Source organism: Barbatula barbatula (genome assembly GCF_947034865.1).
Source record: "Barbatula barbatula genome assembly, chromosome: 6".
Classification (NCBI taxonomy): domain Eukaryota; kingdom Metazoa; phylum Chordata; class Actinopteri; order Cypriniformes; family Nemacheilidae; genus Barbatula; species Barbatula barbatula.
In genome coordinates this window covers 1111936-1124343 of record NC_136765.1, presented here as the reverse complement: position 1 = coordinate 1124343, position 12408 = coordinate 1111936, and the positions used below count along the sequence as shown (strand labels likewise).

The window sequence follows — 12408 nt, the reverse complement described above, 5'->3', positions numbered from 1 at the left end:
CCCGGAAGCATAAATGGAGGAGCGACAACTGTAAGGGCGAGAGAGGACCAGGCCTGGACTTTATGTTAAGTTTTGTTATGTTTGTGTGTCATTTTACTTTTGTTTGTTTATTTGATTAAAAGTGTGTTTTACGTTCGCTGGTTCTCGCCTCCTTCCATTGAACCGTGTTACTCAAACATATATAAATGACGCAAATACAGGTTAATGGCTGTTTTGATCTATATATTTACTCATTATTGATAGTTATATTGATTTAATTGCTCATTTTCAGACACACACAGATAAAAAGAGCATAATGTACACATGAAACTAACAATAACAGAAGGATTTGACAGTATTTATGCTTAATAATCACCTGGTTATGTTTTATTATCTCTTTTTTTTAACAGGAGGCTTCTTATAGAGGCTGTTTATGTCACACAGAGACATTGAGGAGTTATGATACACACTAAATCCAGCACAGAGAGGTTCAGTGAATGTTGTGTTGAATGTGTGTATGTGTGTGAGTGTGTGAATGTCAGAGACGCTGTAGAAGGACAGAGTGCCGGCTGACTGGTCCACATACACTCCTATTCTCTTACACACACCTGAAGAGACATCAAGTTCTGTTTTTGTATTATTGTGATGTGCAGTGAATCTGTTGTGAGAGCAGAACAGACTCCATGATTTAACATTGAGTCCAAACAAACTGTCACGACTCAAGTCTTTCCTGTTGATGCTTTTATATGACACTGATATATAAACATCTGATCCGCTCCATTCAGCCTCCCAGTAACAGCGTTCAGTCAGACTCTCTCTACACAAAACCTGAAGAACATCATCAAATCTGTCTGGATGATCAGGATACGACTGAAGTTCTTCCTCACGTGTGATCTTTCTGTTCTCTTCAGACAGTTTGAGTTCAGTGTTTGCTGTGTTTGGATCCAGTGTGAGATCACAGACATCTGAACACAAGAAAACACATTTATAACACAACAAAACAACAAATACTGAATCAATCTGTGTGTGTTTGTGTAGACTTATACTTGCATGTCAGGTGTGTGTGTAGACTTAAACTTGCGTGTGTCAGGTGTGTGTGTAGACTTAAACTTGTGTGTGTGTGTGTGTGTGTGTGTCAATTTACACTTGTGTAGTCCTGCTGTAATTCTTCTCTCTCCTCCATGGCTCACACTACACAGACACACAAACACATTAAACACAGAAACATGATGTGACGTTCTGCTGGTGTGTGTGAATCATGTGTATGTTGTGTGTCATACTTGAGTTTGTTGAGTGTGTAGTTTGGATCATTGAGTCTTTCAGAGAGCAGCTGAACACTGAAGGGTCCAGGATGATTGTAGCTCAGGTCCAGCTCTCTCAGACTCAGAGCTGAAGCCAAATAACAACAACCTTCATCTGTCACCATACAACCTGATAACCTACAAACACACACATCAACACGTCAACACACTCTTCAGTGTTCTTAGAATAATGCTTTTGTGTATCTAGAGAGAAACACCTCAGTGTGTGTAGTAGACAGTTGTGAGTCTTGAGAGCATCAGAGATCAGCTTCACTCCTGAATCCTTCAGATCATTGTTACTCAGGTCCAGCTCTCTCAGAGACTTTGATGATTGTAGATATGAAGACAAACTTTCACAACACTCAACAGTCACATTACACCCAGACAATCTAAACACAACCAAAACAAAATGATACAAAAGTCACAAATGTCAGTTTGTAAAGAACATCTACTGTATGACAGACACTCTCATTTATTATTGTTTTTTGTGAAGTAAAGCGTCACTATTGTTCTCCTGCTGGCTTCTTCTTCTTCTGTTTATTTCAGTGGTGTAACTCATCTGCTCATAGACCCTTGAATGAGGGTTTAAACGGTGTGGTTTACTGAGGAGAGGTGTGATATGACCATTATAAGCCATCGATCGGGCGTACGATGTTCAGCAGGCGGGTGGAAAATCACAAAGATTTAACATTATGATGAACTTTGATGAGTCGGAACTCAGAGCTACTGGTGATGTCGCTCTATTTTTTAAACAGTAGTATTGTGAGTCACGTTGCGGACCTTCTGCATTAAAGAGTACGTAACATTGGATTTATAAGGTACTACTTTGGTTTATGGAGTGTCCAACAACAAGTTTATGTACATAAAAGGTGTAAAAACACTATTATGTCGTAATAATAGGCAGTTATTCTTAATTTACTTCTTGACTGACTATCAAATGATTCGTACCGCATTGGTCGCACAAGGGTCCCAGTCACACTCGTGCATTGGTCACGCAACGCGCATTGGTCACACAAGGGTCCCAGTCACACTCGTGCATTGGTCACGCAACGCACATTGGTCGCACAAGGGTCCCAGTCACACTCGAGCATTGGTCTCGCAACGCGCATTGGTCGCACAAGGGCCCCAGCCACTCAACGTTCATCGGTCACGCAACGCGCATTGGTCACACAAGGGTCCCAGTCACACTCGTGCATTGGTCACGCAACGCGCATTGGTCGCACAAGGGTCCAAGTCACACTCGTGTGTTGGTCACGCAACGCACATTGGTTGCACAAGGGTCCCAGTCACACTCGTGCATTGGTCACGAAACGCGCATTGATCACACAAGGGTCCCAGTCACACTCGTGCATTGGTCACGCAATGCACATTGGTCGCAAAAGGGTCCCAGTCACACTCGTGCATTGGTCACGCAACGCGCATTGGTTGCACAAGGGTCCCAGTCACACTCGTGCATTGGTCACGAAACGCGCATTGGTCGCAAAAGGGTCCCAGTCACACTCGTGTATTGGTCACGCAACGCGCATTGGTCGCACAAGGTTTCCTGTCACACTCGAGCATTGGTCTCGTAACGCGCATTGGTCGCACAAGGGCATCACCCTCACTACGTGCATTGGTCAAGCAAGGCGCATTGTCGCACAAGGGTCCCAGTCACACTCGTGCATTGGTCGCACAAGGGTCCCATTCACACTCGTGTATTGGTCACGCAACGCGCATTGGTCGCACAAGGTTTCCTGTCACACTCGTGCATTGGTCTCGCAACGCGCATTGGTCGCACAAGGTTTCCTGTCACACTCGAGCATTGGTCTCGCAACGCGCATTGGTCGCACAAGGTTTCCTGTCACACTCGAACATTGGTCTTGCAACGCGCATTGGTCGCACAAGGGTCCCAGTCACACTCGTGCATTGGTCACGCAACGCGCATTGGGTCCCATTCAAGGGTCCCATTCAAACTCGTGTATTGGTCACGCAACGCGCATTGGTCGCACAAGGGTCCCAGTCACACTCGAGCATTGGTCACGCAACGCGCATTGGTCGCACAAGGTTTCCTGTCACACTCGAGCATTGGTCTCGCAACGCGCATTGGTCGCACAAGGGTCCCAGTCACACTCGTGCATTGGTCACGCAACGCGCATTGATCACACAAGGGTCCCAGCTACACTCGTGCATTGGTCACGCAACGCGCATTGGTCGCACAAGGGTCCCAGTCACACTCGTGCATTGGTCACGCAACGCACATTGGTCGCACAAGGGTCCCAGTCACACTCGTGCATTGGTCACGCAACGCGCATTGGTCGCACAAGGGTCCCAGTCACACTCGTGCATTGGTCACGCAACGCGCATTGGTCACACAAGGGTCCCAGTCACACTCGTGCATTGGTCACGCAACGCGCATTGGTCGCACAAGGGTCCCAGTCACACTCGTGCATTGGTCACGCAACGCGCATTGGTCGCACAAGGGTCCCAGTCACACTCGTGCATTGGTCACGCAACGCGCATTGGTCACACAAGGGTCCCAGTCACACTCGTGCATTGGTCACGCAACGCACATTGGTCGCACAAGGGTCCCAGTCACACTCGTGCATTGGTCACGCAACGCACATTGGTCGCACAAGGGTCCCAGTCACACTCGTGCATTGGTCACGAAACGCGCATTGATCACACAAGGGTCCCAGTCACACTCGTGCATTGGTCACGCAATGCACATTGGTCGCACAAGGGTCCCAGTCACACTCGTGTATTGGTCACGCAACGCGCATTGGTCGCACAAGGTTTCCTGTCACACTCGAGCATTGGTCTCGCAACGCGCATTGGTCGCACAAGGGCATCACCCTCACTACGTGCATTGGTCAAGCAAGGCGCATTGTCGCACAAGGGTCCCAGTCACACTCGTGCATTGGTCGCACAAGGGTCCCATTCACAACATTATGATGAACTTTGATGAGTCGGAACTCAGAGCTACTGGTGATGTCGCTCTATTTTTTAAACAGTAGTATTGTGAGTCACGTTGCGGACCTTCTGCATTAAAGAGTACGTAACATTGGATTTATAAGGTACTACTTTGGTTTATGGAGTGTCCAAAAACAAGTTTATGTACATAAAAGGTGTAAAAACACTATTATGTCGTAATAATAGGCAGTTATTCTTAATTTACTTCTTGACTGACTATCAAATGATTCGTACCGCATTGGTCGCACAAGGGTCCCAGTCACACTCGTGCATTGGTCACGCAACGCGCATTGGTCACACAAGGGTCCCAGTCACACTCGTGCATTGGTCACGCAACGCACATTGGTCGCACAAGGGTCCCAGTCACACTCGAGCATTGGTCTCGCAACGCGCATTGGTCGCACAAGGGCCCCAGCCACTCAACGTTCATCGGTCACGCAACGCGCATTGGTCACACAAGGGTCCCAGTCACACTCGTGCATTGGTCACGCAACGCGCATTGGTCGCACAAGGGTCCCAGTCACACTCGTGCATTGGTCACGAAACGCGCATTGATCACACAAGGGTCCCAGTCACACTCGTGCATTGGTCACGCAATGCACATTGGTCGCACAAGGGTCCCAGTCACACTCGTGTATTGGTCACGCAATGCACATTGGTCGCACAAGGGTCCCAGTCACACTCGTGTATTGGTCACGCAACGCGCATTGGTCGCACAAGGGTCCCAGTCACACTCGTGCATTGGTCACGCAATGCACATTGGTCGCACAAGGGTCCCAGTCACACTCGTGTATTGGTCACGCAATGCACATTGGTCGCACAAGGGTCCCAGTCACACTCGTGTATTGGTCACGCAACGCGCATTGGTCGCACAAGGGTCCCAGTCACACTCGTGCATTGGTCACGCAATGCACATTGGTCGCACAAGGGTCCCAGTCACACTCGTGCATTGGTCACGCAATGCACATTGGTCGCACAAGGGTCCCAGTCACACTCGTGCATTGGTCACGCAATGCACATTGGTCGCACAAGGGTCCCAGTCACACTCGTGTATTGGTCACGCAATGCGCATTGGTCGCACAAGGGTCCCAGTCACACTCGTGTATTGGTCACGAAACGCGCATTGATCACACAAGGGTCCCAGTCACACTCGTGCATTGGTCACGCAATGCACATTGGTCGCACAAGGGTCCCAGTCACACTCGTGTATTAGTCACGCAATGCACATTGGTCGCACAAGGGTCCCAGTAACACTCGTGCATTGGTCACGCAATGCACATTGGTCGCACAAGGGTCCCAGTCACACTCGTGTATTGGTCACGCAACGCGCATTGGTCGCACAAGGTTTCCTGTCACACTCGAGCATTGGTCTCGCAACGCGCATTGGTCGCACAAGGGCATCACCCTCACTACGTGCATTGGTCAAGCAAGGCGCATTGTCGCACAAGGGTCCCAGTCACACTCGTGCATTGGTCGCACAAGGGTCCCATTCACACTCGTGTATTGGTCACGCAACGCGCATTGGTCGCACAAGGTTTCCTGTCACACTCGAGCATCGGTCTCGCAACGCGCATTGGTCGCACAAGGTTTCCTGTCACACTCGAGCATTGGTCTCGCAACGCGCATTGGTCGCACAAGGGTCCCAGTCACACTCGTGCATTGGTCACGCAACGCGCATTGGTCACACAAGGGTCCCAGTCACACTCGTGCATTGGTCACGCAACGCACATTGGTCGCACAAGGGTCCCAGTCACACTCGTGTATTGGTCACGCAACGCGCATTGGTCGCACAAGGTTTCCTGTCACACTCGAGCATTGGTCTCGCAACACGCATTGGTCGCACAAGGGCCCCAGTCACACTCGTGCATTGGTCACGCAACGCGCATTGGTCACACAAGGGTCCCAGTCACACTCGTGCATTGGTCACGCAACGCACATTGGTCGCACAAGGGTCCCAGTCACACTCGTGTATTGGTCACGCAACGCGCATTGGTCGCACAAGGTTTCCTGTCACACTCGAGCATTGGTCTCGCAACACGCATTGGTCGCACAAGGGCCCCAGCCACTCAACGTTCATCGGTCAGGCAACGCGCATTGGTCACACAAGGGTCCCAGTCACACTCGTGCATTGGTCACGCAATGTGCATTGGTCGCACAAGGGTCCCAGTCACACTCGTGCATTGGTCACGCAACGCACATTGGTCGCACAAGGGTCCCAGTCACACTCGTGCATTGGTCTCGCAACGCGCATTGATCACACAAGGGTCCCAGTCACACTCGTGCATTGGTCACGCAATGCACATTGGTCGCACAAGGGTCCCAGTCACACTCGTGTATTGGTCACGCAACGCGCATTGGTCGCACAAGGTTTCCTGTCACACTCGAGCATTGGTCACGCAACGCGCATTGGTCGCACAAGGGCATCACCCTCACTACGTGCATTGGTCAAGCAAGGCGCATTGTCGCACAAGGGTCCCAGTCACACTCGTGCATTGGTCACACAACGCACATTGGTCGCACAAGGGTCCCATTCACACTCGTGTATTGGTCACGCAACGCGCATTGGTCGCACAAGGTTTCCTGTCACACTCGAGCATTGGTCTCGCAACGCGCATTGGTCGCACAAGGGTCCCAGTCACACTCGTGCATTGGTCACGCAACGCGCATTGGTCACACAAGGGTCCCAGTCACACTCGTGCATTGGTCACGCAACGCACATTGGTCGCACAAGGTTTCCTGTCACACTTGTGTATTGGTCTCGCAACGCGCATTGATCACACAAGGGTCCCAGTCACACTCGTGCATTGGTCTCGCAACGCGCATTGATCACACAAGGGTCCCAGTCACACTCGTGCATTGGTCACGCAATGCACATTGGTCGCACAAGGGTCCCAGTCACACTCGTGTATTGGTCACGCAACGCGCATTGGTCGCACAAGGTTTCCTGTCAAACTCGAGCATTGGTCACGCAACGCGCATTGGTCGCACAAGGGCATCACCCTCACTACGTGCATTAGTCAAGCAAGGCGCATTGTCGCACAAGGGTCCCAGTCACACTCGTGCATTGGTCACACAACGCACATTGGTCGCACAAGGGTCCCATTCACACTCGTGTATTGGTCACGCAACGCGCATTGGTCGCACAAGGTTTCCTGTCACACTCGAGCATTGGTCTCGCAACGCGCATTGGTCGCACAAGGTTTCCTGTCACACTCGAGCATTGGTCTCGCAACACGCATTGGTCGCACAAGGGTCCCAGTCACACTCGTGCATTGGTCACGCAACGCGCATTGATCACACAAGGGTCCCAGCTACACTCGTGCATTGGTCACGCAACGCGCATTGGTCGCACAAGGGTCCCAGTCACACTCGTGCATTGGTCACGCAACGCACATTGGTCGCACAAGGGTCCCAGTCACACTCGTGCATTGGTCACGCAACGCGCATTGGTCGCACAAGGGTCCCAGTCACACTCGTGCATTGGTCACGCAACGCGCATTGGTCACACAAGGGTCCCAGTCACACTCGTGCATTGGTCACGCAACGCGCATTGGTCGCACAAGGGTCCCAGTCACACTCGTGCATTGGTCACGCAACGCGCATTGGTCGCACAAGGGTCCCAGTCACACTCGTGCATTGGTCACGCAACGCGCATTGATCACACAAGGGTCCCAGTCACACTCGTGTATTGGTCTCGCAACGCGCATTGATCACACAAGGGTCCCAGTCACACTCGTGCATTGGTCTCGCAACGCGCATTGGTCGCACAAGGGCATCACCCTCACTACGTGCATTGGTCAAGCAAGGCGCATTGTCGCACAAGGGCTTCACTCTCACTTCGTGCATTAGTCACGCAATTAGTCACAGTTCCAAATAAAGTTGGTATTTCCCCTCTTTCAAGGATAGTCGTGTAACATATCCTGCAGTGAACGCGCCAAGATTATTGAAGCAATCTTCGGTAAAATGACGCGCGCACAGTAAAACCCTGCAGTTATAGTCATTTGGTGTCGTTTGAAAAATGAATTGTAACCATTGTTCCCTTTCTGTCGGTCTCTCGACGTTGTGTCGACAGAATGGGGTTTGACTTGAGAACCTACCTTCTCTGACTGACTTGAACAGGCCAATGAAAATTGGCGAATGAAATTTGCATGCCGGACTCCGCCCCCGGATATCCGGGTATAAAAGGGAGCCGGCGTGCCGCATTCATTCACCTTTTGTTCTTCGGAGCCTTCGCATCTCATGCTGACGACTTCGCAGAAAATTTCTACGTGTTGCTGGTCTTACGACATGGTGCAGCGGACTGTCCCTTTTCCTGTGACTTCCCCTGGGCGTCTCGGCAACCTCCAAGGCATCTCTCTAAAGAGCAAGCCCTTTTCAGGGCTTAGACTTTTTTTTCCAGCGCGGCATGTCCCGCTGTGCTCGTGGGTGCGGCGCACTCAACGAGGAAGGGGACGGACACGATGTCTGCCTCGTGTGTCTGGGACTCCAGCACGCTGAGGCAGCGTTTCTGGATGCATCTTGCCCGCACAGGGAGCCGTACTGCCAGCCATCGAACCACCCCCCACGGGGGCAATGAATCAGATCGAACCTTTGGTCCCCCTGTCTCGGTCCCTGGGAGCCTGGTTGGCTCTTCCCAGACCAGCACGGTGGCTAGAGAGAACGATCCGTCTCGGCTATGCGATTCAGGTCGCCAAGCGCCCACCCAAGTTTCGGGGCATCCTCTTCACATCAGTGAGAGTAGATGCTCCCGTGCTTCGGGCCGAGGTCACTACCCTTCGGGCGAAGGGGGCGATCGAGCTCGTCCCTCTGGCCGAGATGTACTCCGGGTTTTACAGCCCGTATTTCATTGTCCCCAAGAAAGGTGGCGGGTTGCGCCCCATCTGGACCTGCGTACCCTGAACAAGCACCTACACAAGCTGCCGTTCAGGATGCTAACGCAGAAGCGCATTCTGACGTCCGTCAGGCGTCAGGATGGTTCATGGCGATCGACCTTTAGGACGCGTACTTCCGTGTGTCCATTCTCCCTCGTCACCGGCCGTTCCTACGGTTCGCTTTCGAGGGACAGGCATATCAGTACAGCGTCCTCCCATTTGGTCTGTCCCTGTCTCCTCGAGTCTTTACGAAGGTCGTGGAGGCCGCCCTCACTCCCCTCAGGGAGTAGGGGGTGCGCATACTCAACTATCTCGACGACTGGCTCATCTTGGCGCACTCGCGAGATCTGTTGTGTACACACAGGGACCTGGTGCTCCAGCACCTAGACCATTTGGGGTTGCAGGTCAACCGAGAGAAGAGCAAGCTCTCCCCTGTGCAGAGCATCCTTTTCCTCGGTATGGAACTCGACTCTGTCTCCATGACTGCACGTCTTTCTTCCGAGCGTGCCCAGTCGGTGCTGACCTGCCTGAGGAGCTTCAGGCAGCAGCCAGCGGTCCCGCTGAAACTTTTTCAGAGGCTCCTGGGACACATGGCGTCCTCGGCGGGGGTGGTCCCCCTCGGGTTGATGCACATGACACCGCTACAGCACTGGCTACAGAGCAGAGTTCCTTGGAGTGCGTGGCACACCGGCAACAGGCGCGTCCCGATCACGCCCTTCTGCCGGCGCACCCTAACCCCAGGGTCTTCAATTACCTTTTTGCGGCAGGTTCGAGGCGCATCGTGGTGACGACAGACGCCTCCCTGCAGGGTTGGGGTGCTGTGCGCAACGGGCACGCAGTGTCGGGTCTCTGGACGGGCCCCCGCCTGCGCTGGCATATCAATTGCCTAGAGTTGTTGGCGGTGCTGCTTGCACTGAGGAGGTTCCGTCCCCTCGTGCAGGACAAGCACGTGCTGGTCCGGTCGGACAGCACGACTTCTGTGGCGTATATCAACCGACAGGGTGGTATTCGTTCACGGCAGCTATCGCAACTCGCCCGACGCCTCCTCCTGTGGAGCCAGCAGGTGACGAAGTCCCTGTTAGCCACTCACATCCCCGGCGACCTGAACCAGACAGCCGATGCGCTCTCTCGTCAGTCGACGCTCCGGGGAGAGTGGCGGCTCCACCCCCGCGCAGTCCAGCTCGTCTGGGTGCAGTTCGGGCAGGCACAGGTGGACCTGTTCGCCTCCCTGGACACCACCCAATTTCCCGCTTTGGTACTCCCTGACCGAGGGCCCCCTCGGCACGGAGGCCTTGACGCACAGCTGGCCGCGGGACAAGCGGAAGTACGCCTTCCCCCCAGTGAGCCTCATTGCACACGTCCTGTGCAAGGTCAGGGAAGAGGAGCATCAAGTGCTACTAGTTGCGCCTTACTGGCCCAACCGGACTTGGTTCTCGGAGCTAATGCTCCTGACGACAACTCCCCCCTGGCAGATTCCCCTGACGAAGGACCTTCTCTCTCAGGGGAAGGGCACGTTGTGGCATCCGAGACCAGACCTCTGGAACCTCCATGTCTGGCCCCTGGACGGGACGAGGAGATCCTGAGTGGTCCACCCCCAGCGGTGGTAGAGACCATTGTTCAGGCTAGGGCCCCGGCCACAAGGCGGTTATACGCTTGTAAGTGGCGCCTCTTCTCCTCCTGGTGCTCTTCTCATGGAGAAGACCCACGGATATGCTCGATCGGGAGCGTGCTGTCCTTCCTGCAGTCGAGACTCGAGAACAATCTCTCGTATTCCACGCTGAAAGTGTATGTAGCCGCAATTGCCGCTCATCACGAACCAGTTAGTGGGAGGTCTCTGGGACAGCACGACCTGGTCATTAGGTTCCTGAGGGGCGCGAGAAGGCTGAATCCGGCCCGTCCGCGCTCCTTTCCCTCTTGGGACCTCAATGTGGTCCTGGCGGGCCTCCAGAGGCCCCCCTTCGAGCCCCCCGGAGTTGCCGCTCTTTCTCGTCCCTCGATGAAGACGGCTCTCCTAGTGGCGCTCGCTTCCATCAAGAGGGTAGGGGACCTACAAGCATATTCCGTGGCCACGGATTGCCTAGAGTTCGGGCCTGGGCAATCTCACGTTATCCTGAGACCCCAGCCTGGCTACGTGCCCAACGTTCCCACCACTCCCTTCCGGGACCAGGTGGTGAACCTGCAGGCGCTCCCTTCTGGGGAGGAAGACCCAACCCCTTCCGTGTTGTGTCCAGTCCGCGCGCTGCGCCTCTACTTGGACCGCACGCAGAGCTTCAGGAGCTCTGACCAGCTCTTTGTCTGTTTTGGAGGTCAGCACAAGGGGAGGGCTGTCTCCGAACAGAGGTTGGCGCACTGGATCGTGGACACCATCACTATGGCTTACCGATCACAGGATCTCCCGTGCCCGCTTGCAGTGAGGGCACACTCCACCCGGGGTGTGGCCTCCTCGTGGGCACTGGCGCAGGGCGCCCCTCTGGCAGACATATGTAGAGCTGCGGGTTGGGCTACGCCCAGCACCTTCGCGAGGTTCTACAGCCTCCGCGTGGAACCGGTAGCTGCCAGAGTCTTACGAAACACCGCCAGGTAAGTCCGGCAGCCGGTGGGCGTACGCCTGCGATAGCACCCCTCCACAGGTGAGACGTGGTGCTATCCAGCCTCCCCTCTTCCCCCCACGTGGGCGAAGAGTAGGCATTCCATCCATCACTAAGCACTCCTCGGCGGCGGGCTCGGCGGAGCAGCCCTGCCCCCCTTGGCCTGTTTCTGAGCCCTAGCAGTGACTCAAACAAGGCCTAGTGCTCCACACGTAGTAACCCCCCCACAGGGCGGTTCCGTCTGTTGTCTTCTCATGAATGGCTCTCAATCGATGGCCCATGACCTCTCCCAGGTGTACTTCACCTGCTCGCGACACCCTCTCGTGTCTGCATGTTCCCACGTGCTCTCCCCTATCTGGTGAGACCGTGTGTGGGTCTCCACTAAACTCCTCCCTGCGGTAGGAAGTGGTCTCCGTAGCGCGTTCCCTCAGGGGGGAATGACGCTTCCCAGTGGTCCTTACGGTGCCGGGCGGCTTCTCGCTGTTAAGAGAACTAGGCCGCCGTCCGTGACGGCCGGAGGAAGGGGCTCCCATCTTGTAGGTAAGCTCTGGACCCCTTCCCTTCCACTGGAAGGTTGCAATTCATGCTAAGCGCCCACGTTTTGACACGCCCAGGCCAGTCAGCGTCGCTTCGCGAGGAATTGTGACGCGGCACAGCGCTGTGGCGTTTTCCGAGGAACCCCATTCTGTCGACACAACGTCGAGAGACCGACAGAAAGGG

At 54.0% G+C, this 12408-nt stretch overlaps 1 protein-coding gene across 1 annotated transcript in view; it reads right to left on the bottom strand.

The window, feature by feature from the left end:
- Positions 1-206: 206 nt before the first annotated feature.
- The window catches only part of LOC306895615 (NACHT, LRR and PYD domains-containing protein 3-like), a 29844-nt gene continuing 17642 nt past the window's right edge, over positions 207-12408 (bottom strand). Inside the window, exons 8-11 of the mRNA XM_079458986.1 lie at positions 1499-1669; positions 1260-1418; positions 1124-1170; positions 207-944 (exon numbers count right to left, since the gene is read on the bottom strand). Coding sequence (XP_079315112.1) covers positions 370-944; positions 1124-1170; positions 1260-1418; positions 1499-1669 — 952 coding nt within the window. The 3' untranslated portion in view covers positions 207-369. The remainder of the gene's footprint in view (positions 945-1123; positions 1171-1259; positions 1419-1498; positions 1670-12408) is intronic.